This window comes from Heptranchias perlo, chromosome 7 (genome assembly GCF_035084215.1).
Source record: "Heptranchias perlo isolate sHepPer1 chromosome 7, sHepPer1.hap1, whole genome shotgun sequence".
In the NCBI taxonomy this organism is placed as follows: domain Eukaryota; kingdom Metazoa; phylum Chordata; class Chondrichthyes; order Hexanchiformes; family Hexanchidae; genus Heptranchias; species Heptranchias perlo.
This window is the reverse complement of record NC_090331.1, coordinates 31,090,964-31,110,445: the sequence shown is the minus strand read 5'-3', so window position 1 is coordinate 31,110,445 and position 19,482 is coordinate 31,090,964. Positions and strand designations below refer to the sequence as shown.

The following is a 19,482-nucleotide window of genomic DNA, read 5'->3' as shown; positions in this document are numbered from 1 at the left end:
GAGGCTTATGGATTTGCAAGTTTAGCATTGAGAAGACTGAAGCCATCGTCTTTGGCCCCCGCCACAAGCCCTGTACCCTTGTCACCGATTCCATTCCCCTCCCCGGCCACTGTCTTGGGTTGAACCCAGACTGGTTGCAATCTTGGTGCCCTATTTGACCTGGAGCTGAGTTTCCAATCCCATATCCTCTCCATCACAAAGCCTGCCTACTTCCACCTTCGTAACATTGTCTATCTCTGGCTCTGCCTGAGCCTATCCAAAACCCTGTTCCATGCCTTTGTCACCTCCAGACTCGATTAGTCCAATACTCTACTGGCCGGCCTCCCATCCTCCATTCTCCATTAACTTCAGCTCAACAAAAATTCCTACCTGTATTACATCCCACATCAAGTCCCGCTCGCCCATCATATAAGTGATTTGATACCCTGGTCCTGACCACAATAGGGATATACACCATACCCCTTTGAACAGTAATTCCACCAGTTGAAGGTGTAGAGCTTCAGCAGCTGCTTGCCTCTCTGCAGCCCAATGATGGTAGGCACTGACCCCTAGATGTATGGATGCATTTTCTCATACCTAATAGCTGCCACCCCAAATCTGAGATTCCTCATTAACTATATAATGGATAGTCATTTTCAGATTTGAGAAAGCACCTTCACCACAAAGACTGCAGTGATTACAGTGGCCTAGTGGTAATGATACTGGACTAGCAGCCAAAGGTTCAAATACCACCATGGCAAGTTGTGAAATTGAAAAAATCTGTGGGCAATCACCAAAAAAATGACCAGGAAATCTGCTGGATTGTCGTAAAAACCTAACTGGTTCACTGATGTCTAGGGGACCTGGCCACCCCTGCCCAGGGTTACATGTCATCCTTAATACTCTGAAGTGGCCTACTAAATCACTTGGTGCAAAGCAACCATTATATTAAAAAAAAATAATCAATACCTAACACTATTGCAGGGACACCATGCCCATTGGGACTGCAGCGGTTTAAGACGACCCACCACCAATAAATTGCTCACACCCTGAAAACACATTTTTAAAAAAGTTGGAAGGAGCAACATGAGCATCTTTTGACATGCTGGACACAAGGATGTTTTAGATGTGTAATTCCACTACTGCATCTTAGACTTGCTCATCACCAACTGCTTAATACGTGCCCTAGTGTGAAGGGCATTGGCAAAGAGAGTGCTCAGTGACAGTTTGGAGTAAGTCAGAGCCCTCCATCCCTGTAACTGTTTCCCATTTTTGCCACAAATCCATCTTACACTTCATCTAACAAAAGCCCTTCAGTTGCATGTCTAGGAGTTCTGAATCATGAGGAAAAACTATTTCGATACATGTCTTATATGCCACAAACTTACCAGCATTGGGACCTAGTCCATTATCCAAAATGATGAGTAAAGCACACTAAACTGCAGATGAGTCTCACAGCAACATAATGAAGTAGAATTCCCATTGGGGTTCTCCCGATCTACCGCTGTAACTCCGCAGAAACCCTGGTTAGACCAACTTCCTGGAGTTTCTGCCAAAGTTACAGCCCATAGAATTTCAGTCATGCATCTGTGAAAAGGAGTGCCAGAATAACTTAAGAACTTATATAGAATTACATAGAATGTACAGCACAGTAACAGGCCATTCGGCCCAACCGGTCCATGTCTGTATTTATGCTCCATACGAGCCTCCCCCCCCACCGTAACTGCATCAAAATGTCCTTCTATTCGTTTCTCCCTCGTGTTTATCTAGCTTCCCCTTAAATGCATCTTTGCTAGTTGCCTCAGCTACTCCTTGTGGTAGCGAGTTCCGCTTTCTGGGTAAAGAAGCTTCTCCTGAATTCCCTATTGGATTTATTAGTGACTGTCTTATATTTATGGATCCTAGTTCTGGTCACCTCCGCAAGTGGAAACATCTTTTCTACGTCTACTCTATTAAACCCTTTCATAATCTTAAAGACCCCTATCAGGTCACCCCTCTGTCTCTTTTCTAGAGAAAAGAGCCCCAGCCTGTTCAATCTTTCCTGAGAACCTCTCAGTTCTGGTATCATTCTAGTAAATATTTTTTGCACCTTCTCCAGTGCCACTATAGCCTTTTTATAATATGGCGACCAGAACTGTTTACAGTACTTCAGTGTGGTCTAACTAAGGTTCTGTACAAGTTTAACATAACTTCCCTGCTTTTCAGTTCTATCCCTCTAGAGATATTTGCTTTTTTTATGACATTATGAACCTGAGTCACTACTTTTAGTGATTTGTGTATCTGTACCCCCAGATCCCTCTAATTCTTAACCCCATTTAGACTATTATTTTCCCAGGGGTATGTGGCCTCCTTATTCTTCCTACCTTCCTGTATTTTGTTGCAATCCTCCTCAGTATTAATTATACCCCCCAATTTGGTTTTGTCCGCAAATTTTGAAATTGTACTTCCTATTCTCGAATCTGAACCGTTTATGTAAATGGTGAACAACAGTGGTCCCAGCACCGATCCTTGTGGAACACCACTTCCCATTATTTGCCAGTCTCAGTAGCTACTTTTAACCACTACTTTCTGTTTTCTGTTTTGTAGCCAGCTTGCTATCCATTCTGCTACTTGCCCCCTGACTCCACATGCTCTGACCATAATCATGAGTCTACTATGCGGTACCTTATCGAAGACCTTTTGAAAATCCAAATATATTACATCTACTGCATTACCCTTGACTACCCTTTGTGTTACTTCAAAGAATTCAATAAGGTTGCTCAAGCATAACCTTCCCTTTTGAAATCTGTGCTGACTATTCTTTATTGTATTTTCGGTTTCTAGATGTTTTTCTGTTACATCTTTGAGTAAGGATTCCATTATCTTTCCTACCACCGACATTGAGCTAATTGGTCTACAGTTCCCTGGACCGGTTCTATCTTTTTTTAAGTAATCACATTAGCTATCCGGCAGTCCTCTGGCACCATTTCCTTTTCTAATGAATTTATATATATATATGTAATAGTGCCTCTGCTATCTCTTCCCTAACTACTTTTAATATGCATAGATGCAATCCATCTGGACCAGGGGTTTTATCCCCTCTACGTTTGATTAGTTTATCAATTATCTCAGCCCTTTCTATTTTAAATGTCTTTATATCTTTTTTGATCTCTTCTAATCACCATGTTAGTCTCCCTGGTAAATACTGAGGCAAAGTAATTATTTGATATTTATGCCATTTCGCTGACTTCTTTCCTAATCTTTTCATATTCCTATTGTTGTCCTCTCCTTTGTTGTCTGTGTGCTTAGTGTATGCCTTTTTCTTCAGTTTCAATTTTGCCCTTATTTCTTTATTAATTCATGGTGTGTCTTTATTAAAACAGACACTCCAAGGCTGTCACTTATGATGCAACACAACAGCAAACAAAGTATTAGGGTTCATTTCTAGGGGGATAAAATGGAAAAGCTGAAAAGTTATGTTAAACTTGTATAGAACCTTGGTTAGACCGCACTTTGAGTACTGTGATCAGTTCTGGCCTCCATATTATAGAAAGGATAGGCACTGGAGAAGGTGCAAAAAAAGATTTACAAGGATGATACTAGAACTGAGAAGTTATACGTATCAGGAAAGATTGAGCAGGCAGGGGCTCTTTTCTCTGGAAAAGAGAAGACTGAGGGGCGAACATTTATCCAATAGTGATCATAATATGATCGAGTTCAACGTTGTGTTTGAAAGGAAGAAGCCCATATCAGCTACTAAGATTCTAAATTTAGGTGCGGTCGACTTCAACGGGATGAGACAGAGACTATCCACAGTAAACTGGGCAAATCTGTTAAAAGGTAAACGACAGAAGATCAGTGGGAGGTGTTCAAAAAATGATTTATCGTGATACAGAACCAGTTTATACCCCTAAGAAGCAAGAGCTCTACTTGCCAAAAAAAAGAGCCAGGGACAACATAAAACTAAAAGAAAAAGCATATAAAAATGCAAAAAATAGTACAGATCCTGGCAATATGGAGAGATACAAAGTACAGCAAAGAGTGACAAAACAGAGAATAAAAGCTACAAAAAGGGAGTATGAAAAAATACTTGCAAGGGATATCAAAATCAACACAAAATATTTTTACAATTATAGGAAAAAGAGGGTGTTCAAGAGCAACGTAGGCCCCTTAAAAACTAATAATGGTGATGTTGTAAATAAAAATAAGGAAATGGTGGACATGTTAAATAATTACTTTGCATCAGTTTTTACAGTAGAGGAAGAGACTAGCATGCTGGACACCCCAAAGAAACTAATTTTGAATCAGGGATGGGAACTCGCCATAATTAACATAAGCAAATTAACAGTAATGACGATAATGGCACTAAAGAGTGACAAATCCCTAGCACCAGATGGTTTCCATCCCAGGGTTTTAAAGGAAGTAGGTGAGAACATTGCAGAAGCCCTAACTATAATCTTCTAAAGTTGTCTCAGTTCAGGAACCGTTCCTTTAGATTGGAAAATTGCACATGTCACTCCGTTATTTAAGAAAGGTAAGAGAGGGAAATCAGGGAAGTATAGGTCAGTTAGCCTAACATCTGTTGGGCAATTACTAGAGTCTATAATTAAGGATAGAGTGACTGAACACCGTAAATTTTCCGCTGATCAGAGAGAGCCAGCATGGATTTGTAAAGGGTAGGTCATGCCTGACGGACCTCATTGAATTTTTTTGAAGAGGTGACTAAAGTAGTGGACAGGGAAATGTCTATGGATGTTGTTTTTATGGACTCCCAGAAGGCGTTTGATAAAGTCCCTCATAAGAGACTGTTAGCTAAAGTTGAAGCTCATGGAATTGAGGGCAAATTATTAACTTGGTTAGGAAATTAGCTGAGCAGCAGGAGACAGAGAGTTGTGATAATGGGTGGATACTCACATTGGCAGGATGTGACTAGTGGTGTCTCACAGGGATCTGTGTTGGGGCCTCAACTACTCATGGTATTTATTAACAACTTAGATGGCAGGATAGAGAGCCACATATCCAAGTTTGCCTACGACACAAAGATAGTCAGCATTGTAAGCAGTGTAGATGGAAGCATAAAATTACAGAGAAATATTGATAGATTAAGTGAATGGGCAAAACTGTGGCAAATGGATTTCAATGTAGACAAGTGTGAGGTCATCCACTTTGGACCTAAAAAGTATAGACCAGAGTACTTTCTAATTGGTGAAAATCTTGAAACAGTGACGGTCCAAAGAGACTTGGGTCCAAGTACAGAGATCATTAAAATGTCATGGACAGGTACAGAAAATAATCAAAAGGCTAATGGAATGCAGGCCTCTGTCTCTAGAGGACTAGAATACAAGGGGGTAGAAGTTATGCTACAGCGATACAAAGCCCTGGTTAGACCACACCTGGAGTACTGAGCTCAGTTCTGGGCAGCATACCTTAGGCAGGATATATTGGCCTTGGACGGAGTGCAGCGTAGATTTACTAGAATGATACCTAGACTCCAAAGGTTAAATTATGAGGAGAGATTACACAAACTAAGGTTGTATTCCCTAGAATTTAGAAGATTAACGGGTGATTTGATCGAAGTTTTCAAGATATAGGTACCAACGATATAGGTAAAAAACGGGATGAGGTCGTACAAGCTGAATTTAGGGAGTTAGGAGTTAAACTAAAAAGTAGGACCTCAAAGGTAGTAATCTCAGGATTGCTACCAGTGCCACGGGCTAGTCAGAGTAGGAATGACAGGATAGCTAGGATGAATACGTGGCTTGAGAGATGGTGCAAGAGGGAGGGATTCAAATTCCTGGGCCATTGGAACCGGTTCTGGGGGAGGTGGGACCAGTACAAATTGGACGGTCTGCATCTGGGCAGGACTGGAACCAATGTCCTAGGGGGAGTGTTTGCTAGTGCTGTTGGGGAGGGTTTAAACTAATGTGACAGGGGGATGGGAACCGATGCAGGAAGTCAGTGGGAAGTAAAGTGGTGACAGAAACAAAAGGCAGTAAGGGAGAGTGTACAGAACATGACCGGACAGATGGTCTGAGAAAGCAGGGCAAAGACCAGGGGAAGTCTAGATTAAACTGCATTTATTTCAATGCAAGGAGTCTGATGGGCAAGGCAGATGAACTCAGGGCATGGATGGGTACATGGGACTGGGATGTTATAGCTATTACTGAAACATGGCTAAGGGAGGGGCAGGACTGGCAGCTCAATGTTCCAGGGTACAGATGCTATAGGAAAGACAGAGCAGGAGGTAAGAGAGGAGGGGGAGTTGCGTTCTTGATTAGGGAGAACATCACGGCAGTAGTGAGAGGGGATATATCCAAGGGTTCGCCCACTGAGTCTATATGGGTAGAACTGAAAAATAAGAAGGGAGAGATCACTTTGATAGGATTGTACTACAGACCCCCAAATAGTCAACGGGAAATTGAGGAGCAAATATGTAAGGAGATTACAGACAGCTGCAAGAAAAATAGGGTGGTAATAGTAGGGGACTTTAACTTTCCCAACATTGACTGGGACAGCCATAGCATTAGGGGCTTGGATGGAGAGAAATTTGTTGAGTGTATTCAGGAGGAATTTCTCATTCAGTATGTGGATGGCCCGACTAGAGAGGGGGCAAAACTTGACCTCCTCTTGGGAAATAAGGAAGGGCAGGTGACAGAAGAGTTAGTGAGGGATCACTTTGGGACCAGTGATCATAATCCCATTAGTTTTAAGATAGCTATGGAGAAGGATAGGTCTGGCCCAAAAGTTAAAATTCTAAATTGGGGAAAGGCCAATTTTGATGGTATTAGACAGGAACTTTCAGAAGTTGATTGGGAGAGTCTGTTGGCAGGCAAAGGGACGTCTGGTAAGTGGGAGGCTTTCAAAAGTGTGTTAACCAGGGTTCAGGGTAAGCACATTCCTTATAAAGTGAAGGGCAAGGCTGGTAGAAGTAGGGAACCTTGGATGATTCGGGAGATTGTGGCCCTAGTCAAAAAGAAGAAGGAGGCATATGACATGCATAGACAGCTGGGATCAAGCGGATCCCTTGGAGAGTATAGAGATTGCCGGAGTAGAGTTAAGAGAGAAATCAGGAGGGCAAAAAGGGGACATGAGATTGCTTTGGCAGATAAGGCAAAGGAGAATCCAAAGAGCTTCTACAAATACATAAAGGGCAAAAGAGTAACTAGGGAGAGAGTAGGGCCTCTTAAGGATCAACAAGGTCATGTATGTGCGGAACCACAAGAGATGGGTGAGATCCTAAATGAATATTTCACATCGGTATTTACGGTTGAGAAAGGCATGGATGTTAGGGAACTTGGGGAAATAAATAGTGATGTCTTGAGGAGTGTACATATTACAGAGAGGGAGGTGCTGGAAGTCTTAACGCGCATCAAGTTAGATAAATCTCCGGGACCTGATGAAATGTATCCCAGGACGTTATGGGAGGTTAGGGAGGAAATTGCGGGTCCCCTCGCAGAGATATTTGAATCATCGACAGTTACAGGTGAGGTGCCTGAAGATTGGAGGGTAGCAAATGTTGTGCCTTTGTTTAAGAAGGGCGGCAGGGAAAAGCCTGGGAACTACAGACCGGTGAGCCTGACATCTGTAGTGGGTAAGTTGTTAGAGGGTATTCTGAGAGACAGGATCTACAGGCATTTGGAGAGGCAGGGACTGATTAGGAACAGTCAGCATGGTTTTGTGAGTGGAAAATCATGTCTCACGAATTTGATTGAGTTTTTTGAAGGGGTAACCAAGAAGATAGATGAGGGCTGTGCAGTAGACATGGTCTACATGGACTTCAGCAAAGCCTTTCACAAGGTACCGCATGGTAGGTTGTTACGTAAGGTTAAATCTCATGGGATCCAAGGTGAGGTAGCCAATTGGATACAAAATTGGATTGACGACAGAAGACAGAGGGTGGTTGTAGAGGGTTGTTTTTCAAACTGGAGGCCGGTGACCAGCGGTGTGCCTCAGGGATCGGTGCTGGGTCCGCTGTTACTTGTTATTTATATTAATGATTTGGATGAGAATTTAGGAGGCATGGTTAGTAAGTTTGCAGATGACGCCAAGATTGGTGGCATTGTGGACAGTGAAGAAGGTTATCTAGGATTGCAACGGGATCTTGATAAATTGGGCCAGTGGGCCGATGAATGGCAGATGGAGTTTAATTTAGATAAATGTGAGGTGATGCATTTTGGTAGATCGAATCGGGCCAGGACCTACTCCGTTAATGGTAGGGCATTGGGGAGAGTTATAGAACAAAGAGATCTCGGAGTACAGGTTCATAGCTCCTTGAAAGTGGAGTCACAGGTGGATAGGGTGGTGAAGAAGGCATTCAGCATGCTTGGTTTCATTGGTCAGAACATTGAATACAGGAGTTGGGATGTCTTGTTGAAGTTGTACAAGACATTAGTAAGGCCACACTTGGAATACTGTGTACAGTTCTGGTCACCCTATTATAGAAAGGATATTATTAAACTAGAAAGAGTGCAGAAAAGATTTACTAGGATGCTACCTGGACTTGATGGTTTGACTTATAGGGAGAGGTTGGATAGACTGAGACTTTTTTCCCTGGAGAGTAGGAGGTTAAGGGGTGATCTTATAGAAGTCTATAAAATAATGAGGGGCATAGATAAGGTAGATAGTCAAAATCTTTTCCCAAAGGTAGGGGAGTCTATAACGAGGGGGCATAGATTTAAGGTGAGAGGGGAGAGATACAAAAGGGTCCAGAGGGGCAATTTTTTCACTCAAAGGGTGGTGAGTGTCTGGAACGAGCTGCCAGAGGCAGTAGTAGAGGCGGGTACAATTTTGTCTTTTAAAAAGCATTTGGACAGTTACATGGGTAAGAGGGGTATAGAGGGATATGGGCCAAGTGCAGGCAATTGGGACTAGTTTAGTGGTATAAACTGGGCGACATGGACATGTTGGGCCGAAGGGCCTGTTTCCATGTTGTAAACTTCTATGATTCTATATGAAAGGGAACTGATAGGGTAGATAGAGAGAATCTATTTCCACTAGTTGTGGAGTCTAGGACTAGGAGACATAGCCTAAAAATTAGAGCCAGGACTTTAAGGAGTGAAGTTAGGAAACACTTCTGCATGCAAAGGATGGCAGAAGTTTCAGAACATAAGAAACAGGAGCAGGAGTAGGCCATCCGGCCCCTCGAGCCTGCTCCGCCATTCAACAAGATCACGGCTAATCTTCTACCTCAACGCCATTTTCCTGCACTACCCTCATATCCCTTGATGCCTTTAATATCTAGAAATCTATCGATCTCTGTTTTGAATGTACTCAATGACTGAGCCTCCACAGCCCTCTGAGGTAGAGAATTCCAAAGATTCACCACCCTCTGAGTGAAGAAATTTCTCCTCATCTCAGTCCTAAATGTTCTACCCCATATTCTGAGACTGTGACCCCTGGTTCTAGACTCTCCAGCCAGGGGAAACATCCACCCTGCATCTACCCTGTCGAGCCCTGTAAGAATTTTGTATGTTTCAATGAGATCACCTCTCGTTCTTCTAAACTCTGGTGAATACAGGCCTAGTCTACTCAATCTCTCCTCGTACGACAATCCCGCCATCCCAGGAATCAGTATGGTGAACCTTCGTTGCACTCCCTCTATGGCATGTATATCCTTTCTTGGGTAAGGAGACCAATATTGTACACAATATTCCAGGTGCGGTCTCACCAAGGCCCTATATAATTGCAGTAAGACATCTTTACTCCTGTACTCAAATCCTTTTGTGATAAAGGCCAACATGCCATTTGCCTTCCTAATTGCTTGCTGCACTGCATGTTAGCTTTCAGTGACTCATGTACAAGGACACCCAGGTCCCTTTGAACATCAACATTTCCCAATCTCTCACCATTTAAAAAATACTCTGCATTTCTGTTTTTTCCTACCAAAGTGGATAACTTCACATTTTTCCACATTATATTTGCATCTTTGCATCCTCCTCACAACTCACATTCCCACCTCGTTTTGTGTCATCAGCAAACTTGGAAATACTACATTTGGTCCCCTCATCCAAATCATTGATATAGATTGTGAACAGCTGGGGTCCATGCACTGATCCCTGCGATAGCCCACTAGTCACAGTCTGCCAACCTGAAAAAGACCCGTTTATTCCTACTCTCTGTTTTCTGTCTGTTAACCAATTCTCAATCCATGCCAGTATATTACCCCCAATTCCATGTGCTGTAACTTTGTTTACCAACCTCCTGTGTGGGACCATATTGAAAGCCTTCTGAAAATCCAAATACACCACATCCGCTGATTCCCCCTTAACTATTCTACTAGTTACATCCTCAAAGAACTCCAACATGATTTTCCTTTCATAAATCCATGTTGACTCTGCCATATCCTATTATTATTTTCTGAGTGTCCTGTTATCACATCCTTTATAATAGATTCTAGCATTTTCCCTACTACTGATGTCAGGCTAACATCAGTTTTCTCTCTTCCTCCTTTCTTAAATAGTGGGGTTACATTTGCTACCCTCCAATCTGCAGGAACCATTCCAGAATCTATAGAATTTTGGAAGATGACAACCAATGCATCACTATCTCCAAAGCCACCTCTTTCAAAACCCTGGGATGTAGATCATCAGGTCCTTGGGATTTATCGACTTTCAGTCCATTAATTTCTCTAGTACTATTTTTATTTACTAATACTAATTTCTTTCAGTTCCTCATTCTCGCCAGACCCTTGGTTCTCTGGTATTTCGGGGAGCTTTTTTGGGTCGTCTTCCGTGTAGACAGACACAAAGTATTTGTTTATTTTTTCAGCCATTTCCTTATTCCCCATTATAAATTCTCCTGTCTGTGTTTGTAAGGGACCCACATTTGCCTTTGCCAGTCTTTTCTTTTTTACATACCTATAGAAGCTTTTACAGTCTGTTTTTATGTTTCTCACTATTACACTCATATTCTATTTTCCCTTTCTTTATCAATTTCTTGGTCCTCTTTTGCTGAATTCTAAAATGCCCTTAATCCTCAGGCTTACTGCTTTTTCTGGCAACTTTATATGCCTCTTCCTTTGATTTAATTCTATCTTTAATTTCTCTTGTTAGCCACAAGTTTTGGAACTCTCTTTCACAAACGGCAGTTGATGCAAGCTCAATTGCTAATTTTAAGTCTGTGATTGATAGATTTTTGTTAACCAAAGGTATTAAGGGATATGGGGCGAAGGCGAGTATATGAAGTTAGGTCACAGATCAGCCATGATCTCATTGAATGGCGGAACAGGCTCGAGGGGCTAAATGACCTCCTCCTGTTCCTATGTTCCTATGACCTGATGGAGGTCTTTAAGATTATGAAAGGGTTTGATAGGGTAAACGTAGAGAAGATGTTTCCCCTTGCAGGGGATACCAGAACTAGGAGCCATAAATATAAGATAGTCATTAATAAATCCAAAAGGGAATTCAGGAGAAACTTCTTTACCCAGAGCGTGGTTAGAATGTGGAACTCGCCACCTCAAGGAGTAGTTGAGGCAACTAGCATAGATGCATTTAAGGGGAAGCTAGATAAACACATGCAGGAGAAAGGAATAGAAGGATATGTTGATAGGATTAGATGAAGTAAGGTGGGAGGAGGCTCGTGTGGAGCATAAACACTGACATGGACCTGTTGAGTCGAATGGCCTGTTTCTGTGTTGTACATTCTGTGAAATGTAATTGATGAAGATGTGAAATGAGCTCACTGAGGTTCTTGTCTACTCTTCCACAAATCTTGGGGCTGGGATTCTTTCCATTGGTTACAGGTAAACCCACATGCCAATGCCCTAATGGGCAGCCGTGCAGTGGAAAGCTCATGAGTGTTCTGTACTGGTAATCTACACAGTTTTAACTGGTTAAGTTCTAGTTGAACCCCTGTGCAAACTCTGGGTTCCCTAAATTTTGGCTTTGGTCATCCTGCACCTAAGCAGTCTGGACGTAGGTAAGTGGAATGTGTTGTAACGGGGAGAGAGAACTGTATGGAGCCTCAGTTACTTGGATAATAATGTTTTAAACATTGTAATGGGTTTCAGCATGTGTCAAGACACCCACAAAAAATGCTTCACCTGTAGATTAGAAGGTTGGTGTTAGCTGACACAGTTCAGATGCAGAACAGGTATTGAAATTTGTGAATCAGGTATTGGTTTTAATACAATTGCAAGGCAAGAAAGCTATTTGGAGAAGGAAAACAAAAGAGAAAAATGTCAGATATGAACGTCATTTATCATGTGATTATTATTAAATTTATTTTTCTAACTTTCTGGAATTTCTCATTTCCTTTTCTGCTGAAGATATCAAATGAAAAACTGTGGAATTGTTACACAGATGGCAGCAGCTCTGCAGTACCCGACCCACGTGGTATTCTTCATGTGTGAAGCTAGAGCGTACTTGTTGCCAGATTGGGGTCATCGCAGCTCAGTCCAATCCTATCTTGACCTGATGCCCACTTTCTAGTACAAATCACTTTATTTATTTATTTATTTATTTATATATATATATATATATATATATATATATATATAAAATAAAAAAAATGAGAAACAACTTGTATTCATATTGCACCCTATCGTCTCCCAAAATGGTTTTCAGCCACTGGATTATACTAGATGGTGATTGGAAGTGGGAATTATGGTTGATCTTGCACTCCCCCTCTCTGCCTGAGATCAGCAAACTCAGTACAAGCTAAATATTGAACCTGGACCCTTTCTTTTCTGGCTGGACAACATGTCATAGAACATTTTATCCACTGAGCCAATGGGGAAGCATGCATTGAATTTATTTAACATCACTAACTTTAGGCGAAGTGGCATTTAGTCCTGAATAGTATTAGTCCTGAATAGCTTAAAAAAAGATGGGGCTGGCAGATACACATTCCGAATGACACAATGGTAGTGGTGCTACATTAATATTGCCATGACCCAGAGCCTCCACCTCCCCTTGGCATGACGCAAGCTTTCTCTGTCACTGGAAGAGGGGAATAGAATGTGAACCTCTAAGTACACCTCAAAGATTTCCATGAAAAGCATGTCAATGTACAGCAAGAGTTGAATAAAATTTGTCTTTGTATGAGTCATTTGAGTTGGAAACAAGATTTTTGTGGATTTCAGAACTCCATTCAAACTTCCAACTCCACACTAATCCTCTTTCTTTGTCAGAAATACTCTTCCGTGTTTTCTTTAGCAGTTTCTAATAATGATGAATAAGATTCTGACTTGTGTCATATATTTTTCTTTTAGTGAATTACATTTAGCCACCACTTGGCCTCATCTCACAGAAGGCATTATTGTTGACAATGATGTATACTCGTAAGTACTGAGTACCTTTAAATTTCATTTTCCTTTTCAAAATTGTTTTTTCAAGTTTACAAATCTGTTTGAACAAAAGCTCAGAATTGTTGATATCTCATCCTTTGATTGGCGCTTCTGCAAAACGACAAATTACTATTTTGTTACTTACTGAAGGAATTCCATTCGTGAAGAAATGCATCTACATTTATAATCTACTGCATGTTGTTATCTTAGGGCACTCTATTTGTACAGAATAACCGTTACGACCATAAGTGTCTCTCTAATCCATTTAACTAGTTTCAGGAAAGGGTTTCATTAGGTTTTGCTGAGATTTAAGAAAAGTACTGAGAAAATTCTACATGGAAGATTGATAAATGTGCATGGCATTTAATTTCATTGCACTTAAAAAAAAAAAAAAAAAAATTGATATTGTATGAGGGCTTAAAAAGAAAAATGATTTTGTTCTCAATGAAAGTAAGCAGAGAAAGGAAAGTGAAGGAGTCCAGGAGTACTCCTGAAACCCACTGATTTTAATTGTGGCTTTTTGTGCAACTGTGGGATAAGAAAGGTAGTGTTACATTGTGAGAGATAAATAACATTCTTCCATGTGACAAGGAAATTGTGATCGCATATGCCAATATTGTGATTTGAAGCAGAGTTACTGAGCTGCTTATGAAAGTGCAAAGACTTTTCACAATTATTAACTTTTTTTGCCAGGGACCTTGACGCTCTTCAAGCACCCCAGTGGTCTGTCAGAGTGAGGAAGGCTGATAACCCCCAGTGCTTGTTGGGTATAAAATTATTCTACTCTAGTATGAAAAGCTGCAAGTGAAACTAAATTCCAAATTTTACATTATAAGAAAATTCTGTTAAGATTCCTAAATGTTTTTACTTTTTTTATATATAGGTGATTTTCTCACCGAGTTCTTTAAACTTTGTCGCCGGAAAGAGTCGACTGATGAACTTCTTGGAAGGTCAGCTTTTGAAGATGAAAACAAAGGTTAAAACAACAGATTTTAAAATTCACATAACTATGCACTACTTTTTAGAATTTGGCTTATGTACAACATACAGTTTCTTTGTACTGATTAAGTTGTTTATAGAAATGCTTCTTTTCAGCAGAGAATGCAGATATCAGCCAAGCATTGCAGAAGCTCACAGAACCAACAGCTGTTCACATGCCTAGATTGTCCACTATGTCAAATATGGTTCACAGTGCTCGCAAGAGGATGCATAAACATAGACGTGTGGAAGAGACACCAATTAGCAATGAAGTTCTGAACTCCATTTTATTAGTAAGTTGTTATTTTCTTTGAAAGTACAATCTACTCCTGTTAATTTGAAGTCGATTTTTGCACTAAAAATTTGAATTTTTCAATAATTTGAATTAAGCAATGTAAATAACACAACAAAGTGGGAATTGAGTGCTAAAAAGAAATTTGAATTACTAAGATAATTCAAATTTCTATAATTTATATTAAGAGTAGATTGTAGCATAATAAAAATGTTGTAACTTTGGTTTTGTGGTAGCTACTGTCTTTAAGTTTATAACGACATTATTTAAAAAGTTATATCCCTTTAGTGTGTTATTTGATGTAATATGTAACTATTATTTTCTGGTAATGACTTCACATTATTGCTTAATAAACTCAGTAATTATGTCAGTCACAATTCCCTCAATGAGGATGTTATCACACATCAAGTTCATGGAACATTCTTGCTGTCATTGTGCACCATGACATCTGCTGTCGGGAGTAGAGAGAAGGAGCACAAATGACATAAAACTGCCCTAATAGGTCCATATTCTGCATTATAAAATTATACAGTGGTGATTTAAAGTCCATAATCTCATACATGTTCAAATATGGTTACAAATTACTTTAAGTATTGTTCTTGAAGATTATATTATCTGATGACTCCTGGGCTGGCAGCTTCCTAGGGAGCTCCTTTGCTGTGCAACTCTATTCTTGGCCATCCATGGCCAGCCTTTGCCCTTTCTCCCCCAATCTCCTCCTTTCCACTTTTCAAGTTCTAATAGTGGGTGCATTTTAACCCGAATTGCAAGTTCAAGCTGCAAGTTTAAAGTTACCTAGGCCCACTGCCCATTGCTCTTTGTTTTCATCAGTGAGCACTGGAACTTTGCTCAAACTTGGCTTTCAAATTCCTGTACTTTTTTGCCGTCAAGACTATGCTACTCCACTGGACTACACTGTAAGACTCAGCTGCTGTGACTCTGATCTTCTGTTCAGTTGCTTAAGTTTTAAGGTAACTTTGTCTTGCTTGCTACCCATCTCCCACTACTGCTGTTACCTGCTAAGCTTAGGACTGTCCTACTGGTTTTTCAGCTTTGTTTTGCTACAGTGTGGATCCTGGCCAGAAATTCACTCTCCTGGGCCAAAGTCCATTTCTCTGCCACTTCTGGATCTTATAGTGACCTCCAACTTCGCCACTGTTTCCTGCCTCATGATCGATTCTGCACACGTCCTGGCTCTTCATTTCCACAGAAATACCTACAGCAGTGCGCGTCCAGTACTCTACCCTTCAAATAGCTTCTGGACTCGCTCGCCCTCCATACCTGTCTCCGAACCTGGACATCAGTTCGCGATGCTCCAAGGTGACTCCACCCTATCAACGTCAACTTTATCCCACCACGGGACCTCTGACTTTAACTTTGAACTCCATCCCATTGTCTCCTCTCTACTCCCCGTTTATTATCAGGACGTATCTATCCTAAGCTTGCTATATAACCATGCCCATGTATCTTGAGTTTCCCTGTGTCCATTCACGTGTGTGTTTTGACTGCCGTTCAGGACCGGAGCTTCTACTTCTAATCATTTCTAATTCCCTTTTTTCCTTTTTCCTCTTCTTACCCCTCCTAGGCCCCTCTCTCCTGTCGTCATGCCTCCTTTCATTTCTCCCCTCTCGGGTACTCTGCCCCCAACCCTTCACCACTCCTCGACCTTCCTACACCCTTGCCGCTATCCCAGGCTTCACTCCCTCCTAGATAAGCCTACAGCTTCCCTCTGTTGCCTTTCTTAACATTCTCCGAAGGGCCCATTGAGACACTCGTCGCTGCCTCCTTACGAGCAGCAACTCCAAATGCCCCATCCTACTCTCTCATCGACCTTCCCATTCAGCGTGCCCGCTGGGGGTTAATCTTGCCAAATTTCTTCCGCCCCATTCACTTCACCCAGCTCTGACCCTGTGGACTCTGTCAGCGGATCAACTATCACAGCCTCTCTCCAGAATGTCCGTTCACTTGTGAACAAGGCCTATGCCATCCATGAGCTTATTGTGAATAAATGCATTGACAACTTGGCTGACGGGTGATGACAGCTTCCCCCTTAATGAAACCCCCCCCCCACCGGCTATATCTTCCACAACTTGCCCTGCCCTGGCCGTGGAGGTGTGGCCCGTATCACCAAATCACATCTTGGACTGTCCCCCTATTCCTCTGGCACCTTCTCCTCCTTTGAGTATCTCATCTTGTTCCATCCCTCTCACCTGTCCTTTAAAATCCTCATTCCCTACCGCCCACCCAAGTACCACGCCAAGTTCCTCTCCAAGATATCTTCACTGCTTTCCTCCCTTAGCCTCTGCACCAAGCAACTTCTCATCCTCTGTGATTTCGACCTTCACCTCAACTCATCTTGCCCTCTCTCCTCTGAGTTCACTGCCCCCCAAACTCCCTTAATCTCTCCCTTCATATATGCCCCCTTACCCACATTCACGACCACCCTCTCGACATTGCCATCTCGCATGGCCTCTCTATTCCTATCCTATCAACCACAGATAAGGCCATCTCTGATCACTTCCTTATATCCCTCTCCACTTACATCTCCCATCTCCCTTCCCCCTCCCGCCTGTACTTGCTTAAAAACTGTTTAATCTTCAACTTCTTCCAGTTCTGACGAAGGGTCATTGACCTGAAATGCTAACTCTTTCTTTTTTCACAGACGCTGCCTGACTTGCTGAGTATTTCCAGCATTTCCTGTTTTTTTATTTCCCACTTCCCTTTGTTTGTGTTTGCCCTTGGACAAAACTCTTTCCCCCCCCCGCCCCCCCCCCAAAGTCATTTACAACAGCACTTTCAAATTCCCAACTGTCTAGCCTTTGGCCTGCCGTTCACCATGACATTTGTGCAGCTACCGATCTGCTCAATCACACTCTCACCTCTACCTTTGATGCCTTTGTCCCCATTAAAATCATTATTCTTTCTCATCTGGTTGTTCCCCTGGTACGGCCCTCATCTCCGCTCCCTTAAGTCCAAGGGACACAGTCTTGAACGTTTATGGCAGACAACTGGTATAGCAATTTATTGCCAGAACTGGCTGGATCACATGAAGGACTATCGGGTCCTGCTCTCCTCTGCCGTAACTGCTCACTATTCCAGGATCATCCTGGAACGCAAAGATAACTCCCGGCTTCTCCTCCACTACAAACCGTCTTCTTAAACCCCTCACCCCTGCCCCCTCCACCTTCACCTCCAACAACAAGTGCTAGGAGCTGATGGACTTCTTTGTCACTAAGATTGAGACCATCCATTCATTTGCCTCTGCCGCATCCCTCCCTTCCCCACGCTCCCCAAGGCAAACTTCCCCTACAGTTCTCCCCTGCCCTAGCACTGAACTTGCATCTTTCTGTAGTTTTTCTCCTATCTCCCCTTATGCTCTCTTTGAGCTCATCTTGTCCATGATACCCACCGTCCCTCGACCCTATTCCCAACAAACTGCTGACCACCCAACTTCCCTTCCTGGCCCTCATGTTAGCTGATATTGTTAATGGTTCCCTCTCCCCTTCAGATCTGCCATCATCGCCCCCCCCTCCTCAAAAAACCCACCCTTGACCCCTCTGTCCTTGCGAACTACCGGCTGATCTTCAACCTCCCTTGTCGCCTCCCAAATCCGTGCCCATCATTCCAACAACACCAGGTTTGAACCCCTCCAATCAGGTTTCCGCCTGCCACAGCACTGAAACGGCACTTATCAAAGTCACAAATGACATCCTATGTGACTATGACCATGGTAAACTATTCCCTCCTCATCCTTCTTGACGTGTCTGCAACCTTTGACATGGTTGAACACACCGTCCTTCTCCAATGACGCTCTTCTGTCGTCCAGCTGGGTGGGACTGCCCTCGCTTGGTCCCATTCCTATCTATCCAGTTGTAGCCAGAGAATCACCTGCAATGGCTTCTCTTCCCGCTCCCGCACAGTTATCTCTGGAGTCCCCCAAGGATCTATTCTATGCCACCATCTATCCTATGCACCACACAAGTGCCAGGCAATGCCCATCTCCATCAAGAGAGATGCTAACCAACTCTCCTTGACCATCAACGGCATTACCATTGCCGAATCCTCCACTATCAACATCCTGGGGGTCACCATTGACCAGAAACTTTAACTGAACCAGCCACATAAATACAAGAGCAGGTCAGAGGCTGGGTATTCTGTGGCGAGTGACTCAGCTCCTGACTCCCCAAAGCCTTTCCACGATCTACCACGCACAAGTCAGGAGTGTGATGGAATACTCTCCACTTGCCTGGATGAGTGCAGCTCCAACAACACTCAAGAAGCTCGACACCATCCAGGACAAAGCAGCCCGCTTGTTTGGCACCCCTTCCACCACCTTAAACATTCACTCCATCCACCACTGGTGCACCATGGCTGCAGTGTGTACCATCTACAAGATGCACTGCAGCAACTCGCCAATACTTCTTCGACAGCACCTCCCAAACCCGCGACCTCTACCACCTAGAAGGACAAGGACAAGGGCAGCAGGCGCATGGGAACACCACCGCCTGCACGTTCCCCTCCAAGTCACACACCATCCTGACTTGGAAATATATCGCCATTCTTTCATTGTCGCTGGGTCAAAATCCTGGAACTCCTACCTAACAGCACTGTGGGAATACCTTCACCGCACGGACTGCAGTGGTTCAAGAAGGCAGGTCATCACCACCTTCTCGAGGGCAATTAGAGATGGGCAATATACGCTGGCCTTGCCAGCGACGCCCACACCCCTTGAATGAATACAAAAAAATGTACATGCTGCCCCTCGGTGACATCATCCGAAAACACATCACCAGGTTCCGCATGTGCCTGACGACTCCTAGCTCTACCTCACCACCACTTCCCTTGACCCTTCCACTGCCTCTGATTTGTCACACTGCTTATCCAACATGCAGTGCTGGATGAGCCGAAATTTCCACCAACTAAATATTGGGAAGACTGACGCCATTGTCTTCAGTCCCCGAACTCAGGC

The 19,482-nt window shown here is 42.8% G+C and overlaps 1 protein-coding gene across 5 annotated transcripts in view; it reads left to right on the top strand.

Moving 5' to 3' along the window:
* rab3gap1 (RAB3 GTPase activating protein subunit 1) overlaps positions 1–19,482 on the top strand; it is a 94,033-nt gene that overhangs the window by 37,670 nt on the left and 36,881 nt on the right. For 3 of the 5 annotated variants that reach the window (XM_067987244.1, XM_067987246.1, XM_067987249.1), the window contains 4 exons: positions 13,169–13,237; positions 13,937–14,010; positions 14,127–14,219; positions 14,339–14,514. In XM_067987244.1, coding sequence (XP_067843345.1) covers positions 13,169–13,237; positions 13,937–14,010; positions 14,127–14,219; positions 14,339–14,514 — 412 coding nt within the window. The remainder of the gene's footprint in view (positions 1–13,168; positions 13,238–13,936; positions 14,011–14,126; positions 14,220–14,338; positions 14,515–19,482) is intronic. The other 2 variants (XM_067987245.1, XM_067987248.1) reach the window with 1 other exon arrangement.